The sequence below is a fragment of the Erpetoichthys calabaricus genome, chromosome 13, assembly GCF_900747795.2.
Source record: "Erpetoichthys calabaricus chromosome 13, fErpCal1.3, whole genome shotgun sequence".
NCBI lineage: Eukaryota > Metazoa > Chordata > Cladistia > Polypteriformes > Polypteridae > Erpetoichthys > Erpetoichthys calabaricus.
Window position 1 is genome coordinate 65,131,172 of NC_041406.2, and position 20,894 is coordinate 65,152,065.

At 39.6% G+C, this 20,894-nt stretch overlaps 1 protein-coding gene across 4 annotated transcripts in view; it reads right to left on the reverse strand.

Moving 5' to 3' along the window:
- Nucleotides 1–14,667: 14,667 nt before the first annotated feature.
- Nucleotides 14,668–20,894, reverse strand: part of vps50 (VPS50 EARP/GARPII complex subunit) — a 408,283-nt gene continuing 402,056 nt past the window's right edge. For all 4 annotated transcript variants that reach the window (XM_051936104.1, XM_051936105.1, XM_028817093.2 and 1 more), the window contains one exon: nt 14,668–15,132. In XM_051936104.1, coding sequence (XP_051792064.1) covers nt 15,013–15,132 — 120 coding nt within the window. In that variant the 3' untranslated portion in view covers nt 14,668–15,012. The remainder of the gene's footprint in view (nt 15,133–20,894) is intronic.

A 20,894-nucleotide genomic window follows, 5' to 3' on the forward strand; every position in this document is an offset into this window, starting at 1 on the left:
CTTTTTCTTGTATTTTGCCATGTGCGTTCTTTCACTCTCGTCTTCGCGCTAAGTTTTGTAAATGAGACCCCGGTCAGCACAGAAAGTTGAGTAACAGTGGTAATCATGGCACATGAGAATTTGTAGCTAAAACAAAGTACATTCTGTCTGGCTTAGGTCACACAGTTGCTCAGATTCATTCAGGGTTTTCAGAAAAGTAAACTTTATTCCTATATGGCATAATAAAGCAGAGGATGACTGGGGGAGAAGAGAGACAAGGCAAAAAGACAGAAGGACAGCCGCAGCAAAGGCTACGCGAGATGCAGATCACGCGACACGGTGGCAGCAGCAGCAGCAAGCCAGCAGCTAATGGAGCAAAGAGGAGGTAAAAAAACTGTATTTGTTCCCATTGTATCATCGTTTAAGAGGGGGTTTCAGAGGAGCGACCGCGTCTTCTAGGGGTGTGTTGAGCCCCCCTCTTCACAATCCATTTACACCTGCAGTGACAATTGAATGGCACCACATGGAGTATAAAGAAAGCATTTCTGAAACAGAATTCAGTGCATCCTGGGATTTGGATAATAATCCATAAAGGACTTGTGCATAGGTCATAAAATGTTAAGATCAAACATAGCTGGTACGTGAAAACAATACAAAACAATATAATAAGATTAATGGGAATTCAGACAGATGTGCTAACCAAGAGCATTCTTAAGTCATTGTCTGCAATGTTTAAAAAAAATGTTGCCCCCCAAATTTTGTTGACCTACGTAAATCAGCGGTTTTCATTCACAGCTTTGGTGGGCCACCATGGCAGCAGGTTTTCATTCCAACCACCAGTTTCCTAATTAGATAATAAAACTGTAATGCTGGTTAGTGCTTCCATGCATCCAAGACAAATTTTTATCAAATTTTAGAGTTTCCCTTTCTGAGAATAGTATCCATATGTTTTGTGAATTGGAACAGATTTGTACTTCGTCATCCCATTTATAAGCAATTTATTAACACAGTTACTTCATGATGCACATTCAATGGAACCAAGTTACTGTAGCTCTAGAGCAGGTGGTTTCTTTGTTGTCTGCATTTTGATATTAATTGGTGGCTGGTTAGAAAAACACAAAACATTTAAAACATAAATGCAGCAGTTTAAAACTAAAACAGGCAATTTAGGGTTCTGAATAGTAACAAGTGAGCTAACTAAAAGTAAGCCCAAAACACATATTGCTTTAGAAGCAAATAAGTGGCTTCTAATTAAGGAACTGGTTGCGGTGAAAACCAGCAGCCACTGCCACCCTCCAGGACCACAATTGAGGGCCTCTGCTCTTCAATGTCATTAAAATGTGTCTTGGCTGAATGAAAGCATGAACAAGCATTACAGTTAAACACCAAGTTTCATTATCAGGAAGGGGTTTCTTCTAATTAGGAAAGTGGCTTGGATAAAAACCTGCTGCCACTGCGGCCCTCTAGGACCCCTGGCTTAGATAAGTCGACCCTGGTTAGGCGCTGTGAGACTGGAAGAGTGAGAGAAAGATGATGCGATTGGTCCAAACCACATCCTCAGTGCACCTGTCCAGCCTGTTCCTCCACTGCCCTCACATTTCTGCCTAAGCAAATCAAAGAAGAAGGAAGAGAGGAGAGATTGAGAACATTCCTTAAAAAATAAAATGAAAGTGGTGGGGCTGAAAACTAAGGCAGAATCATTTTTAATCTCCCCAACAAGTAGCAGCAAAGTGTAAGAAAATTAGACAGAGGGATTGCAGCAAGCTTAGCATGTTGATGTGAGCAGCCTCTGCACAGTGATTGCTTAAGATGAAGTTCATGCCCAGGCAGCTCATCAGAACGCTAAAACTAAATGGACACATTTTTCATTTATTGTGCATCTGACATTGTGGGGAAGAGTAATTTTAAAAACACGGTGTTGTTTTGGCCAGGAGCCGTCATCAAAGGATAATAATTAGACATACAAGAATCAAAGGCAATATATAGCAAAATTAGGTAGGGGTTATCTTCTGAGGACGGCTCCTGGCAGGAGCTGAAATCTCAGGAATAAAAACCACTTTATGATACGTGATTCATTCTCTCCCTTTGTGGATCTCCAACTACAAATATGCAAACCATATCTCAAACCTTCGCTTCCATATATATATATATATATATATATATATATATATATATATATATATTATACATATATATATGTTACATGCGAAGCCTACTTCTGAATGTTTATTTTTAAATGCATTTTTGTACAATGTCTGAGGAGAATTGTTTTGTTGTGGCAGGATCCTAGGGTGATCCTGTTCTCCCCTTTATATACTTTTATTTTGTAGACCTGAACAAACACCCCCAAATCTCTGCTATTGCTCTGTTATGTTACATTGCTGTTTATATTGTCACATACGTGCGAGTAGCACACCTTTGAAGAAATCACTTTCAGCCCCACCTCTGATGATGTCATATTTGATCCCGCCTCCGATGACATCACTTCCTACACTGGCTTTTAAAGCCGCCATTTTGACTATATACTACAGTTCTGTTTTGGACTCATTCTTGCGAGCAACTTGCTATCCTTAAAAATACCTTTTTGCAGCCAAGGCATATTATACGGGTGGCTGCCCCAAACCTTTATGATGTCTTATTGTCATTTTTGTGACAATATCTATGACCGCAGGCAACAAGATAAGAAAGAGTACTTGACCAGGAAGGATAACAAATCTCACATTTATTTATGCATGTTGTATTATACATAATACACATAAAATATTAGAAGAATTCAGACAACTGTTGGCAAAATAATAATAATAAAACTTGAGTAATGATCAGTTCATCATGCTTGCATGCTTTTAGGTGTTTTTTCTGTCTTGGATTGTTAATTGGCCTCTTCTTCAATGTGGCCGGCTTGGTCTTGTCTGAATATGGCAGCTAGGAGAGAGTCTTTCTTTGTTACCTAGTCTTTATGTTTGTCTGGCTTGCTTGATGTACCTCCTGGACCAATGGGATAAGCCAGCTCCCTACTTCATTCCAACCTCTTTTCAGCACGACTCAGTCTGGGTAGATTCAGCTCCCATTCCAGCTCCTGCTTTAATTCTGGAGGGGGAACTGGTGTCATAAATTTTACCCATCACTTCAATTTCAGGCTATGCCAGCCTGTTAATAGCCTTTTGTCCCAGCCCATCTGTATTCCCCCTGGCTAGCTGGCCAGAATTTGAGATTTTATTTATACTAGCTTTAAGTACAACAATTGCTTCCTTAATTCCATAGCTTTTATCATATTGTATTATTATTACACTATCCTCATGATAACATGTAAGTATGAATGTACAATGTACTATGTACACATGACAATAAGCTTGACGACGTTCAGCACCCAAAACCTAACTATGCCCATGTGGTAGAGCCTCGCACATTGTTATTTTTTTTTTAAGGTTCAGCCAAGTGCATCACTTGCAGAGCAGCAGAGTGGGGGACAAAGAAGCTGCAGGAGCAGAAAAGCACCAGGGAAGTCAGAATAGTGTGCTAGTTTACTTACAAATCAGTAGGGAATATTTTGTGTATGCACAATGAAGTGGGCTGGATTCATGGACGGCTGGTGTGGTGGGCTAGTCTTGATAAATGTCCAGGGACAGTTTTTGATTCCATTCCAACCCTTTACAGTTCTCTTTAATGTATCTGCTGTGAATTTCTTTTTGTCATCTTTGTTTCCAGCACTTTATTAAATATGCCAACTGCATAATTGCTTTTAGCTGAACTGTTCAACTTCAAAGAAGAAAGCCATAAGCTAATAGCATTGGCTAACTGTGAATAACATTTGAACAATGGAATTTGATTGCAGATTTGGGATGATTCTTCACAATCCCTGTAAGCTTCATTTCAATTTCTTGGCCATCAGGACTTGGCCCTGTCTCTCTATAGCAATAATTAAAGTGACAGAGAGTGGCAGGGAGCCAAAGTAGGGGTGGAGGAGGACACGGCGTAGATGATTGAGATGGGCTTGTGCTTCCAGGCTGTAGTGCAAGGCTACTTCTAGCCGGCATGGAGGACACAGGTACAGACTAAAAGCACAAAGAACATAATGTCAGGTAGACCAAATGAACTGTTTTTTAGTATTTGTGCATCTATCATGGAATTATCAGTGTGTTTGGATGCTTTAATATATATGTCCAGGATTATAACTTGAAACAAATGTGCTAAAAACCTCAAAAGACTCCTTCACTATGGTGGTAGGAAAACAGAAGAGAAATAATGGTTCCAGTGATTAAAAGTGCAAATTTGATTGATTCATGAGGGTACGGATTTCAATCCCTTATAAACCAAAGAACAACTAAACAGAAAATATGAAGATAGACACCTGCGGTTGTGAGGAGTTCCCCAAGAAAGTGTTGAGCCACTAATTTTGGAGTGACTGCTGAAAAACAGAAACATTTGAGAAAGGTGATTTAATATAAACAAGTATTAAATACGGATAAGAAGAAGAAGAACATAATAAAAAAGAGGAGTGATACAAACCTACATGATGCAAACCTGAAAAGCCCCCTGACACAGAATTCTCATCCTCCTGGCCATTTGCAGTAGCCAATAAATGGGTTAAAAAAGTTAAGTGACATCATAAATACAGTTAAAGGAATATTATAACTAAAGAACACTGTGAGCACCAGTGAGACTGTGTTTGGGGCAGAGCATTGCATAGATGAGTCTGGGGTGCTAATTTGGGATCTTGAGGTGGTTCGTAGTGTGGTGGGTGCGGCAACGCACTGTACCAACTGCATAGCCCCCATCCTAAGAATTGTTTGCCAACCTATGGGCCATGAGCCAAATGATGGCTGCTGGCCACTCTAAATGGATTGCCAGCTTACATTAAAAATATATATATAAATTAATCAGCTATTGTTTAAATATTTTAAGGGGCTACTGACAGCAGATTTCAGTTCTGCACCCCGTCAAAGGGATGTTTGATCCTGCATATTGGGGAATTAAAACAACTGAACAACTGAAATCCATTTACGATCAGATGACAGCCTGTTATACGCCACATGATTCATTAAGAAAGCCAAAGAATAAGGACAAGTTTCTCAAATACCCCAGTGCATCTCTCAAACAATTCTATACCAACCTCACGGGATTCATCTCAAAACGCTAAACCAAACAGAAATGTTAAAAGAACATACAACCCAGAGTTTCTGAGATTTACTATAGATTTAGTTTTATTATGGAGCGTGGTGAGCAATGGCCATTATGTGCTATCCATGGTGTGTACTGCGAAATGAAAGCGTGAAGCCTTCAGCTATAAAGACATTTGGAAACAAAGCATGCTACTTACAGAAGTTTTGTGCTGCTGAAACAGAGCTTTGCCGCACCTACCACATGATAAACCAACTCAGGATCCCAGACTAGGACCCAAGTGCAGCCATGCAACGGGTGAAACCTCAGCACCACACTAGTTCAGATGGAATGGAACCAGTGTGAGGTTTTTTATGGTGGCTGGAGTATCAGTTCTGACACCAACCCCCAGGTTTTTCCCTGCAGGTTGGAGGGCCTACATGCAGGGCTGGATGCAGATTAACGTCATACCCAGGACGGAGCAATTGCAGGTTAAGGGCCTTGCTCTAGGGCCCAACGAAGTAGAGTCACTTTTTGGCATTTACAGGATTCGAACCAGCAACCTTCTGATTGCCAGTGCAAATCCCTAGCATCAGAGCCACCACACCGCCCATGGGCTGTTACCACACCCAGCAGGCATTTGGGGCATCGTCTCATTGCACATCAAACTGGCAAGTATAAGAAAGCACACACCATTGCAGAACAGCGTGTGTTGCCTTGTGTAATAAATGCAGTGCCAGCCATTATATTTGGGATAAAGACACATTTTTCCTTGATTTATCCATCTGCTCCACAGTTTAAAACAATTCAGACAGGATTAAGGTGCACATTTCGGACTTTTAATTTAATGGTATCTGTATACATTTTGGTCACACCACCTAGAAATGACAACTTTTTTCTACAAGGTCCCCCCATTTCAGGGTACTGTAATGTTTGGGACAACATGTGTCACAGGTGATTGTGATTACGCAGGTGTGTTTCATTGCTTTATTAGGTCAGGCATAAGATAACTAGGCTTGGTTCTACCTTTGGAGTCTGTAGTTGCCATTGTTCAACATGAGGACAAGAGCTGTGCCAATGAAAGTCAAAGAAGCCATTATGAGGCTGAAACACAAGGATAAAACTATTCGAGACATCAGTAAAACCTTAGGATTACCTTAATGAACTGTCTGGAATATCATTAAGAACAAAGAAAACACTGATAGGCTCAGTAAATGCAAAAGGACTGGTAGGCCAAGAAAGACCTCCAGTGCTGATGACAGGAGAATCTCCACTATGGTAAAGAAAAAGCTGCAAACGCTTGTCCGACAGATCAGAAACAGTTGTCAGGAGGCAGAAGTGTATGTGCCAGAGATGACAATCTACAGAAGACTCCATAAACATAAATATGGTGGCCACAATGCAAGATACAAACCACTAGGTAGCCACAAAAGCAGGATGGACAGATAACCGTTTGTGAAAAAGAAATTAAAAGATCCTGCAGAATTCTGGGAAAAGGTCTTATGGACAGATGAGACAAAGAAGAACCTGTATCAGAGTGATGACAAGAGCAAAGTGTGGAGACGTAAAGGACCTGCCCAAAATCCAAAGCAGACCACCTCATTTTTTAAACATGGTGGTGGGGGTGTTATGGCTTGGGCATGTAATGCCAACACAGGTACTGGCACATTTACCTTTATTGATGATGGAACTGCTGGCGGCTGTGGCACAATGAATTCTGAAGTGTGTAGAAACATCTCATCTGCTGAAGTTCCATTAAACGCCTCCAAACTCATTGGATGACGCTTCATCCTACAACAAGATGATGATCCCAAACATACTGCTAAGGCAACGCTGGAGTTTTTCAAAGCTAAAAAACTGAAAATACTTGAATGGCCAAGCTAATTAGATTTAAATCCCACTGAGCATGCCTTCAATATGCTGAAGAGAAAATGTAAGGGGACAACCCCCTGAAAGAAGCAGGTGCTGAACATGGCTGCATTTGAGGCTTAATAGAGCTTCATTAGAGAAGGTCCTCAGCACCTGGTGATGTCTGTGAATCGCAGACTTCACGCTGTCATTACATGGAAGGGATTTGCAACTAAATACTAAATATGACGGCTTTAACAGAGCTGCCATTGCTGTGTCCTTAACATTGGGATGCTTTGAAATGGAGGGTAGGTGGGGACCATGAAGAAGAAGTGTTGTCATTGCTACATGCTGTGTCCAAAATGTATACAAATACCCTTAAACGAAAGTCTTCAATGTGCACTTTAATCAGGTTGGGAAAATTTTAAACTGTGGAGCAGAGGAGTAAATAAAAAAAAAAAGTGTCTTTCTCCTAAATCTTCTGGATGGTGCTGTATTTGCTGTTACTGCTTTATGTGTGCCATTCAGGGTAAAAGTTTGGCCATTTAACATAAAATTACTGCAAATAAAGGGTTTACCACTAAACAAAAACAGATAAAACTGGGTCTTGAGCCCAAAACGGATGAGAACTCCTGCACTAAACTACCCAGGCAGTATCTGTGTGGTGAGTGACTGCAATGAATCCACCACAATAAAGATTCCGAAAATCTGGACAACCCAAACATGCACATTACAAGCTGGTATTCAGCAATGTCACTCATGGCCATGAATGGAGTCTATTATATTTATGTTCAAAGTTACTTAACTAGAAATTAGTGATAAGCCTCTAATGATTAAATGCAGATATATTACAACAATGACTTTTTCCTCAGAATCAAGAACTCAACACGGAGAGCAGGAATACTCTTATTCTTAATAGATAGATAGATAGATAGATAGATAGATAGATAGATAGATAGATAGATAGATAGATAGATAGATAGATAGATAGATAGATACTTTATTAATCCCAAGGGGAAATTCACATTCTCCAGCAGCAGCATACTGATACAAAAAAACAATATTAAATTAAAGATTGATAATAATGCAGGTAAAAACAGACAATAACTTTTTATAATGTTAACGTTTACCCTCCCCGGGTGGAATTGAAGAGTCGTATAGTTTGGGGGGAGGAATGATCTCCTAAGTCTGTCAGTGGAGCAGGACAGTGACAGCAGTCTGTCGCTGAAGCTGCTCTTCTGTCTGGAGATGATACTGTTTAGTGGATGCAGTGGATTCTCCATAATTGATAGGAGCCTGCTGAGCGCCCGTCGCTCTGCCACAGATGTCAAACTGTCCAGCTCCATGCCAACAATAGAGCCTGCCTTCCTCACCAGTATGTCCAGGCGTGAGGCGTCTTTCTTCTTAATGCTGCCTCCCCACCACACCACCGCGTAGAAGAGGGCGCTCGCCACAACCGTCTGATAGAACATCTGCAGCATCTTATTGCAGATGTTGAAGGATGCCAGTCTTCTAAGGAAGTATAGCCAGCTCTGTCCTCTCTTGCACAGAGAATCAGTATTGGCAGTCCAGTCTAATTTATCATCGAGCTGCACCCCCAGGTATTTATAGGTCTGTACCATCTGCACACAGTCACCTTTGATAATCACGGGGTTCATGAGGGGTCTGGGTCTCCTAAAATCCACCACCAGCTCCTTGGTTTTGCTGGTGTTCAGTTGTTTCAGTCACACCATTTAACAAAGTCGTTGATTAGGTCCCTATACTCCTCCTCCTGCCCACTCCTGATGCAGCCCATGATAGCAGTGTCGTCAGCAAACTTTTGCACGTGGCAGGACTCCGAGTTATATTGGAAGTCCGATGTATATAGGCTCAACAGGGCCGGAGAAAGTACAGTCCCCTGTGGCGCTCTTGTGTTGCTGACCACAATGTCAGATGTGCAGTTCCCAAGACGCACATACTGAGGTCTGTCTTTAAGATAGTCCACGATCCATGCCACCAGGTATGAATCTACTCCCATCTCTGTCAGCTTGTCCCTAAGGAGCAGAGGTTGGATTGTGTTGAAGGCACTAGAGAAGTCTAGAAACATAATTCTTACAGCACCACAGCCTCTGTCCAAGTGGGAGAGGGATCGGTGTAATCTGCCATTTGTGGCCAGTGTCACAGTTTCAAGTAGGCACCAGTCAATAAGAGGGCACCATGCCAGCTCAGGTCAGCAATCGTTACATTTTAGGCCTGAATTCTCTTCTGCTCACCACAGGCAGATTATGTATGATAGTACAAAATAAAAGTCTTTTTTTTTTTGTATAGTTCTTAGTTGGGCAGAGTCCACCAGATGATAACTGCTGGATTACTGTGTGTGCTTCACTTTGCAGAAAAGAAGAAGAAATCGATATTGTCTTCTGAAGGTAAAGATTACGATTACATCTATTGATACAGCTGGATGTGCAGATTACTGTATGACCTTAAAATGAGCATTTTGTAAGGGAAATACATGAAAAATATCTATACCTCCTAACGCAATTACAAAATTATTTTTATCAATAACCATAATTATCAATTAAGTACATGGCCTTAAGGTATTTCTTTTAGGTCGGCTGTTCTGTATTATTTCTTCAGTAAATCATTCATCTTTTGGGTATCAGAATATTGAGGAAATCAGCAAAACTGGGAGCAATTTAATACTTATAGGAAAAAGTCAATGCAATAACCTCCAGTGCAGGAAAGGTCAAAGAGCCAACTCCCTCGAAGGATCATTAGCGAAATGTGAAATGCAATCAGGGTTTCCAAATGCCTTCTAGCTTGCAAAGTGTAACCTGCATTCTTTTTGATTAACTGGAAACATTTCTTCAGTCTCCAATTCAATTCTATCCATTTTCTCATTCCTTGTTTTTATTATATACAACTGTAGGGTGACAGAGCCTGTCCTGTTGTTATAAGGGACAAGGCAGAGTATCAGGCGAGCGTATGGCACCCTCATTCCAACACCACAGATCACTCACACAGGATCTATTCAGAGCCATTGTTTGATCCAGTGTGCAAGTCTTTGAGATGTAGAGGGAATTTTCAGAGCTACCATTTGTGATGTTGCTCATTTTCACTTTGTTCTGTTCACATAAAGTTCTTGTTAAAAGTTTTAGAAAAAATGAGTGCTTACTTCTTGATTAAAGCTTAACTCTTTCTTTTTAATGAAAATAAAAGAGAACATGCTATGTGGGTGTCTCACTGTTAAAGAATGTGAGAAAGGAAAGTTATTTTTTATTTTATATATTAAAATGAAGTATTGGCAAATTTATGCAACTCTGGCAGCTATCAGTTGGAAAAGTGTTGATGAGAAATTTCCCACTGGGAATGTCATAATGTGCATATCATGTGAACAAAGCATAACAGAACTCCAATTTCTTTATACATTTTTATTTTTTCTGTTTGAAATTTTGCTTGCTGTTAATATGATTACTAATAATGATTATTAATATGATTACTCATTATGTTACAATTTAATTAAAGAAAAAAAATACAAACATAAGCCTGATACTCACCCTCTGAAAAATTACGATTAGATTCGGAGCGATTATGAATGCAGAAGCTTATCCTGGTAAACTTGTATTAGCACTAGTGATAAGCGAAACAGCAATGCTTCCAACTGCATACAGTACCATGAAATTAACAGTAAATTTAATTTTTCATGCTAATCGCAAAACTTACTATATATATATATATATATATATATATACATATATATATATATATATAGGTAGTGTAGGTTTCTTGATTTCTGTGGATCACACAAAAGGTTATAGATACTCCTAGCACTATGGCATTTATCAACTATCATTTCGGTCTCTGATACATCTTTAGGATTGCGATTGTCAACTCTGCTATCATAATTGAGAAGGCAAGCATCAGAACAACTAAAACACACTTGTGTCTCATAATTTATTTTTTTGCCAGTAGATAATCATTTAGAATATAAATAAAGTTAACAGACACTGAAGATGCTGCTACACCAGAATTAAACACCTCAATTACTGTATCAATGGTGTAAATTTTACTGTTCATGTTACTGTGTTTCATTGTAAATTAATTTTTGCACTACTGACTAGCACATTATAAGTATCAGTATGCAATCATGTTTCAGGAAACCATCTCCTTATTGACTGCTAGCTATAAAAGAGCTGAAGACTGTGGTTGGATAGTGAAGCCTGGCTAAATCCAATCGGCCTTTACCACCAAAGGCCTCTTCAGAAATGAGATGAATGGCTAAACAGCAAACTCACTTAATCCAGTTCAGGGTTGCAAAGGGGCTAGAGGCTATTATGGAATCACAGGCCTGAAATAGCCTTGGACAGGGTGCCAGTCCATTGCAGAGGATGACACTCACACTCGTGCACGCACACACACACGGGCTGTGTACTCGTTAAGCAGCAGTGTGAACCACTGGCTATCATGCTGTCAGAGAACTAAATATCAGTTGAGGTTAAAAGCAATTTAATCTGCTGAGCTGTTGGCATGTCGAGTAGTATTTTTAAAACTTAAAACTTTAAAACTAAGAGGTATAGTGCAGAGGTGGGAAATCCTGGTCCTGGAGGTCTTCACTGGCTATAGGTTTTTGATCCATCTATTTTCATTGGCTTCTGGATCCTGCTAATTAATTAAATATTTCAATTATCATACAGGGTGCCCACAAAAACACTCCTTGATTTTAAATGGTTACAAAATCAACACTTATTGGAATATGTTTATACATAAGATGACAGCAAATACATTAACTGAAAACATTTCTTCTTTTCCCTACAGATTCTTCTGTGTAGCAGACCGTGAAATTCAAGATGGCGCTCACCCGACAGCAACACAGCTGGTGTGTGTTGTAATTTTATACAACAAACAGTGTTGTGACTGTACAGCGTGCTTTTAGATGCAAATTTCATGTGAATCCGCTTACTAACAAGTTAATTTTGTTCCTTTGGGGGTACGTGAAAGACAGAGTGTACATACCTCCACTACCTGCAACTATGGATGATCTGCAGGAATGTATCACTGAAGCTATAAACGCAGTCATGCCAGATATGCTTTGGAGAGTCGGGTCCGAGCTTAATTATCGCATCAATGTTTGCCAAGTAACAGGTGGGGCGCACATCAAGTGTATGTAATCAACAGGTAGCATTTGAAACTTTTATGAATTGATGAAACTGTAGCCTCAAAGGTGAAAGAATATTTCAATATAAATTTTGATTTTGCAACCATTTAAAATCAAGGAGTGTTTGTTGGCACACTGTATTGCAGTGTCTGAAATTCCTATAGAATATGTTTCACTTTCTAGGAAAATCAGGCAGGTTTAGAATGCCAACTTTCTCATTTTATTTAATTTTTAATAGTTTGTCAAGCAGCTAGTTAATGTTTGATCCAGCTCTTATGTCCTTTGTTAATTAGGAGTGATATGTCTGAGTGCATTCTAACCCAGCCACAGTGTGTTTCTTCGTGCTGGTCCCAAGCCTGGATAAATGGAGAGGGTTACATCAGGAAGGGCATTCAGTGTAAAATTTTCCCAGATCAATAGGCGGACAACAATTCCAATTTCCATACTGGATCAGTCGAGGCCAGGGTTAACAATGGCCACAACCAGTACTCTTAGCCAACAGGGTGCTGGAGGAAATTAGGCTATTGTTGGCTGAAGAAGAAGAGGCAGGGATGAGAGGAGAAAGGTAAAGAGAGTGGAACTGAGGGTAGGAACTTTGAATGTTGGCAGGACGACTGGTAACGGGAGAGAGTTAGCCAATATGATGGAGAGAAGGAAGGCTGATATATTGTGTGTGCAAGAGACCAGATGGTAGGGGAGTAAGGCCAGGTCTACTGGAAAAAGGTGATCCGTTGTGGCAACCCCTAACAGGTGTAGCTGAATAAAAGGCGAATAAGATGTTTGAGTGCATCCTTAGAAACCAAAAAAAAAAACTTTCTCAATCCAATTCTTGGGGAGTGAAGGCTGTGCATAAGACATGAATCAGCCAAGGACAGGGCACCAGTACAACGCCATCGTATGGCCCACACAAAGACCCTTCACCCATGTTAGGTCAACTCAGGATCACCAGTTAATGTAATATACACACCTTTATGATGTAAGTAAAAAACCGAAGGCAACTATTGACAACTCTGTGCCACCCTAAAAACAAAGGCAAATGATGGCAACAGCATGCATCTGTTTCAGTTTCATACAGAAGCAAAAGTCACATTAATTTTTGAGGCAGAATGAAGAGAGCTCAATCTGTTCAATTTAATGAGAAGTTCAGTTAACAAGAAGATTACCGTTACGAAATGATTACAACATAAACATGTGGCCACTGTAACCCTCCTGGGCCAGAAATGCCCAACCTCATTTAAAGCATTTAAAAATGTCTTATCAGATTACAGAGGAAAAAGATACATACTGGGAAGATACGCTTAGTGCTACTTGTGTTACACCATACACCATATGTATGATAATATTTAGGATGTTTACTTGGGTAACAAAATGTTCTGGCAGGCTACTGAATAGCATTCCCAGAGTGCTTTAAATCAATGCTGACACTTAGAAAACATCCAAATGCAGAATATATAAATGTGAAGGTCCTATGATGGAAACATTATGCAAAGATTGGTCCATTTTCTATACGAGATTTTTTTCCTGGTCTGGTAGTCAGGAATCGGTTCTGCATAGAAGCCTAGAAAATCCAATTAACACATTCAAACTCATTTATACAAGAACACATCAGAGGCATAAAAATGTGGCATCCAGAGGAAAGTCATTTAAAACATGAACATTCGGTGAGCTCAAATAGAGGAATCTTCTGTGAATCGATTTACACAATTATATTTAAAGCAGAGTAACAGAAACACTTTAAATTTGTTATTTTACAGCTATCCATATTTTCCTGAATTACATCCACTATTCTTGGAAAAAAGAAAATGAGACTACAAGAGGAATATTTGCAGCCACTTGTGTAGATGACTAGGTGGCAAAATGCATAACCGTGAGAAAAAGAAAATCGTTAGCTTCAGGTTAGCTAATAACCCTATGATGTTTCAAAAATTCACTCCTTCATCTCAAGAAAATCGTTCATCAAATTATTTATAAAAAATGCATACTGAACAAATTATTTAAATGTAACATTGTGCTTAGGATGGTGTACGTTTTTATTGATTCATCAATGTTTTAGGTTATTTTTTTCCCGCTTATCAAATTGTAAGTGATATTCTATAATTTTTAGTTGAGTATGTTTTTTTTTAGTTTTAATGATGAACAATCTTTTTTTTTTGGTCAGAGTCTTTAGTCAATAATGTATTTCACATTTAATATAAAAATGAAACTGAATAAGGTACAGTTAGTATACAGTATATTTTAGTTTAACCAGATCGCCATAATATATCCATTATTAACTATTATAAACAAGTCATAAAACACAATTTAAAATACATTTCAGTTTGATACCTGTTTGTCAAATAGTAGTAGCTAATATGAACAACAAACAGTAGGCATCACCAGAACAAAGATTTCAAACAGCAAATATTTAACATGTAGAGTATACAATTCTGTCTGGAGTGAAATGAGCAAACCAAAAAATTAAATGTCAGTTCTTTCAAGTGGTCATAAACTATAATGCATCAATGTGCCTTTAAGGAAAAATATTTCCGACTGAAATAAAAAAAAATATTTTATATATATATTGACTCTGAGAGTCTGTGTATGTGTGTGTATATATATATATATATATATATATATATATATATATATATATATATATATATATATATATGTGTGTGTGTGTGTGAGAGTGTGTTCATATACATACATATTGGCTAGCATATACATTAATAGAAACAAAAAGATGGAATTCTCAATATATTCACTGGTGTCATATCTTTTATCCAGTAGACACATCAGCATGATTCCAAAGAAAATGTAATTTAAAATAGCTGATGGGTGATTGAGTTTGAGTAAAATGTTCTTTTTATTACAGCAGTGCACAGAAATGTAATAAAACTCTGACGTGATCATCACTTGTATTTTGCCGTCATGATCTCCAGGACAGTGTTGCCATCGCAGAGGATTTTTCAAAACTATCTTTTAGGTCTGTCAATATCATCAATTGCTGCTAACAGTTTCTGTCGTGCCTTTTTATTTATGTGAGATCCTAGGCAAACATTCACCAGATTGGTTAGTTGTTTTGTAGAATATTCCTGGAGAAAGAAAAATACATCTGAATTAATACTTAAAATATATACATTATGTATAGATATAAACATTTTCTTGGAAATACAGTATTTACGCATGTCTGACTTGCATTTCTTTCAAAGATGAATGACTTAACACATTTCCAGATTTTAATGTTTGTCTAAAAATCTGCTCAAACCAAAATCACTCATTCAGAAATAAATCTGAAAGGCTTTGGTAAGATTTCTGAACTAGTAGCCTGTTATATGGATAAAGCTTTGTCTGCTTTACTAGTTTCTCAGTGCCTGCATACTTCCATATAACTGGGGCCAGTTATGCCACAGCTCATCTGTAAAAGAGAGTGTGCACAGCTGGGCAGCTGCAAGACTAAAAGAAGAAGCATATGCTTTCACAGATTTAACTTTTCTGTTATATTTGGGGAGAGTAATTTATAACGACTGACATGACACACAAGTTATTGATATCAGTGCAAGTAACACCAGCAGCACATATGCTAATACATTTGCTGGCTTTACCCTTGCTTTGAGGTTGCAGGCCTTACTGCTTGTGCAGCTTGCTGTCCTTTGGTGAGGCAGAACACAATGGTGCACCCCATACCCAATTCCATCCTCAGTTATTATCTGTTCCTGCAGTCTGGCACTAGGATATCTGAAAATGTGAGCATAGGAAAGTTGAAGACTTTATTTCTGGGCATATCCTAAGTAGAAGGGTGTCTGTTAGTAGAGCAGAGAAGATGAAACCAGGCTAAGCTTAAGCAGAGAAATGGCTGATGGTTTATTGGGTGCACATAAGACTAGAATTTGGTTGATATCAAGGATAGCCAAGGTGAGTTATAAGCACTCTCCTCACTGATCAATGAAGCCTTAATATCTGATAGGCTGCAACAATGTCATCTGATTGTGATGAAAACTGCCTCATCACATCCAGAGGCTGTAAACTGGAGATAGGCCCACTCAGTTCCAGAGACACTCATCCTTTAGCTTACTTAATAAAGGATCTCAGTTTATCGAAAGGTGGTGTGCTTTGATATTAAGTTTCAGTCAAAAGTTGCAGCTCAAGTGGAATTCTCATGAGCAATGCCACAGAAAAAGATGGCAATGCCATTTCATCATATAAAAGCTGAGGAGGTCAATAAAAAGGCATAAACAGAACATCTTACAAGGTGCCATATGACCCCAAGGCATGAGATCCACTCCTAAGGTTGGCAAAGTTGTTTTTTAGTTTCATCAGTGCAACAGGAAGGAGGGTGTGCTTGGAATTAAGAATGGATTCAACTAAAAACTGCTGTCACTGTCCTGCTCCACTGACAGACTGAGGAGATCGTTCCTTCCCCACACTATGCGACTCTTCAGTTCCACCATTGGGGGGGTAAACGTTAACATTATTCAAAGTTATTGTCTGTTTTTACCTGCATTTTTATCACTCTTTAATTTAAAATTGTTTCTTTATCAGTATGCTGCTGCTGGAGTATGTGAATTTTCCCTTGGGATTAATAAAGTATGTATGAATGTATGTATGTATCTATCTATCCATCTATATATCTAAAATCAACACATTTTAGAAGATAATACTGCAAAATGAACAACACAATGCATAACCCACCGAGACTCTTTTGGAAAGGCCTCCAGCCTAGGAACGGATAGAAAATCTGTGCCAAGATTTCAAACATGCGCATAATGCAAGATGATAAGTAAATATTTTTGAGCTTGAATGTTGAATGTCAGCAGGCTACAATAAATGTTTAGAAGTTATTATTTCTGTCAAAGGAGGTGTTAAGTACTGAATAACAGCCCACACACTTGAGACTAACTGTTAACATTTTTCCCACACTGCTAAATTCATCATATAGCATAGTCATTAAAATGTGGATTAAAATGCATACAAACACATCATTTTTTATCTTTTCCCTGGAAAAGTTCTTTTATCTTTTCATTAATAATTCAGTATAATATGAAATTTAACTGGGAGACCCCAGTGTGGTGTGCATAGGCACTTATTTCACTTTGCTGTATGTTCGGGCTTTGCTGTTAACATTTTTTCTTAGTCTGTTGTCAGAAGACACCTTTGATAAATCAATAAATCCTCACTCCTACAACAGCCTCTGAAGAGATATGAAGTACATATCCTCAATGATCACGTAAAAGTGGCTTTTGATACTCTTCTATTTCTATCTAATTCTGCTCAACTGGGAGAAAAAAAAAGACATAATGCCCTCTAACTTTCATTCGCTCAGGGATGTACTACATTGCCTGAAATAAAAATAAATAAATGCAGTTTACTCAATGGGAGTCAACTGGGTCTTTGCTACGCTAGTCGCAGATTCTCAGAGCAGCTTGGCTGGACCACAGCACAGACTTGCTTTGCCTACTTTTCTTTTTTTTATTTCTGCTAAATCTCCATAAGCTATTCTGGCGCAGTGGATTGTGAGCAACACTTTTGTTAAAAAAAACACTGGAAAACTGAATTCCTGAATTAAACCGAATTAAAACAGAATTTCAGACAGCTAAATTATAACAGAGGTTAAAACAAGAAATGTCAGGAGTCCATATAATCAAAACCAAAACCCTAAGACTATGAACAGAATTCAAAGTGGGAAGTTATGAGTTATTAACCAGAGTACCTAACAGCAGGAGTTCAAGACTAACATTGTTCAAGGTTCAAATCCTTAATCTCAGATGGAGAACAGCAGCACTGCTCTTTAAGTTACATAGTGGAGCCCTGGTGATGTCCTTATGCTGTACCTCTTGGGAGGCATTTGTGACGGTGTGGGTCGGCTCATTTCTCCCACTTCAGCTTTGGGAGCCTCTTGACCTCGACACTGTCGATAACAAGTTCTGATGACTTCCTTTAAAACTGACGCCTCTACAGGTATTCCTATTTGGATCTGGCAGCTCAGAGAGACGTTGACCAACAGGTGAAGAAACCCATCTTATCTGGCCTGTGTCCCTGTCGCCAATTCCACAGTGTCAGAGGGCATCCACCAAGCCCTGCTCTACCTGAACCACTGCCAATCCTGGCTCTACTCGGTGCTCTGTACTCCCATTGTTGCTGCCTCCCGGCGAGAGTACACTTGCAAGTACGATGGTCGCTCCTGCTACCTAGTTTTTCAATAGGAGCGACCCTTTGGCCCCCCTCTTTAGCGATGGCCACTCACTCCATTTTGTGGCTTCACTCCTGTCCACCTGTTTTCTGCTCCACCTTGTTTTATTTCTCTTTCCTGCCTGATTCTTCCCGTACCCTTTAACCTCCGCTTCCTTTGTCTCTTTGTATTTTTCTTCCTTCCTTCTTCTGATCTTGCACACCCCTTTTTATATATAGGGGAGTGGTTGCAGGTGCGATCGCCTGATTGCCGTCCCGGGCCAATAAGAGACGATCAGACCGTCCGCATGTTCCGTTAAGGCAATGCACGGTCGGCCGACAGCCTTGTACTAACCCAGAGACAAGGCTTGTTACCAGCCGATCCACTCGCACCTGCTCCAATCCAAAGCGCGAGCGCAACCAATTATTTATTTATTAAAAACGGACCTGATATACCACAGCATTATACAGTGGGTACGGAAAGTATTCAGACCCCCTTCAATTTTTCACTCTTTGTCATATTGCAGCCATTTGCTAAAATCATTTAAATTAATTTTTTCCCTCATTAATGTACACACAGCACCCCATATTGACAGACAAAAAAAAGAATTTTTGAAATTGTTGCAGATTTATTAAAAAGGAAAAACTTAAATATCACATGGTCCTAAGTATTCAGACCCTTTGCTCAGTATTTAGTAGAAGCCACCTGGATTTGGGGATCCTCTGCCATTCCTCCTTGCAGATCCTCTCCAGTTCTGTCAGGTTGGATGGTAACCGTTGGTGGACAGCCATTTTTAGGTCTCTCCAGAGATGCTCAATTGGGTTTAAATCAGGGCTCTGGCTGGGCCATTCAAGAACAGTCACAGAGTTGTTGTGAAGCCACTCCTTTGTTATTTTAGCTGTGTGCTTAGGGTCATTGTCTTGTTGGAAGGTAAACCTTCGGCCCAGTCTGAGGTCCTTAGCACTCTGGAGAAGGTTTTTGTCCAGGATATCCCTGTACTTGGCCGCATTCATCTTTCCCTCAATTGCAACCAGTCGTCCTGTCCCTGCAGCTGAAAAACACCCCCACAGCATGATGCTGCCACCGCCATGCTTCACTGTGGGGACTGTATTGGACAAGTGATGAGCAGTGCCTGATTGTCTCCACACATACCACTTAGAATTAAGGCCAAAAAAGTTCTATCTTGGTCTCATCAGACCAGAGAATCTTATTTCTCACCATCTCAGAGTCCTTCAGGTGTCTTTTAGCAAACTCCATGTGGGCTGTCATGTGTCTTGCACTGAGGTATGTGTGGAGACAACCAGGCAGTGCTCATCACTTGTCCAATACAGTCCCCACAATGAAGCATGGCGGTGGCAGCATCATGCTGTGGGGGTGTTTTTCAGCTGCAGGGACAGGACGACTGGTTGCAATCGAGGGAAAGATGAATGCGGCCAAGTACAGGGATATCCTGGACAAAAACCTTCTCCAGAGTGCTAAGGACCTCAGACTGGGCCGAAGGTTTACCTTCCAACAAGACAATGACCCTAAGCACACAGCTAAAATAACGAAGGAGTGGCTTCACAACAACTCTGTGACTGTTCTTGAATGGCCCAGCCAGAGCCCTGACTTAAACCCAATTGAGCATCTCTGGAGAGACCTAAAAATGGCTGTCCACCAACGTTTACCATCCAACCTGACAGAACTGGAGAGGATCTGCAAGGAGGAATGGCAGAGGATCCCCAAATCCAGGTGTGAAAAACTTGTTGCATCTTTCCCAAGAAGACTCATGGCTGTATTAGCTCAAAAGGGTGCTTCTACTAAATACCGAGCAAAGGGTCTGAATACTTAGGACCATGTGATATTTCAGTTTTTCCTTTTTAATAAATCTGCAACAATTTCAAAAATTCTTTTTTTTGTAGGTCAATATGGGGTGCTGTGTGTACATTAATGAGGGAAAAAATTAATTTAAATGATTTTAGCAAATGGCTGCAATATGACAAAGAGTGAAAAATTGAAGGGGGTCTGAATACTTTCCGTACCCACTGTATAACAATGGTGTAGTGTGTCCTACCAACTCCCCAATAAAATAGTAAGACTCTAAAATGGTGGCATGACACAATTGAAATTAATTACCAATAATATTAATAGCTACTCAAAATAACAAATTAATTCAAAACATAAATATAGATACATCCCTTAGAAATAAAGCTTTAACAATATTCGCAAACAAATGAAACATTTTTTTTAGCGAAATGATGTCTGAGGTTTATCAATTGTTAACACCTTTCTAGACATCATGGCTGGCACGCATTCCTGGATGCTCATCTTCTTTTGCAGCCCCCAAAGTAATCAGCTGCTCGTTACTCCGATCTTGTTGCTTACAGAGTGCAACTGAAAGTGTTACGATGGAATTCATCATCACTATCACTTGTTTAACAGCAATTGTTGGGGCTTACACAGGTTAAGCAGAAGCCCAGATGCTGTTCTTATTCCATACCTTACAGTCGCGAGATGACATATTCTTTCCATACCATCCAACAACACTTCCAACCATGTTTTTATTTGACTTCCCTATGGGCCTTATTCTGTCCACCTCCATCTTGGTATATTCTACACCCAATACTCCTTTGCCTTTTGCTCCACTTGCTCAAACCACATAGTTTGTTTCTTGCCAGCACAACATCCATTGCCACCACACCAAGCCTC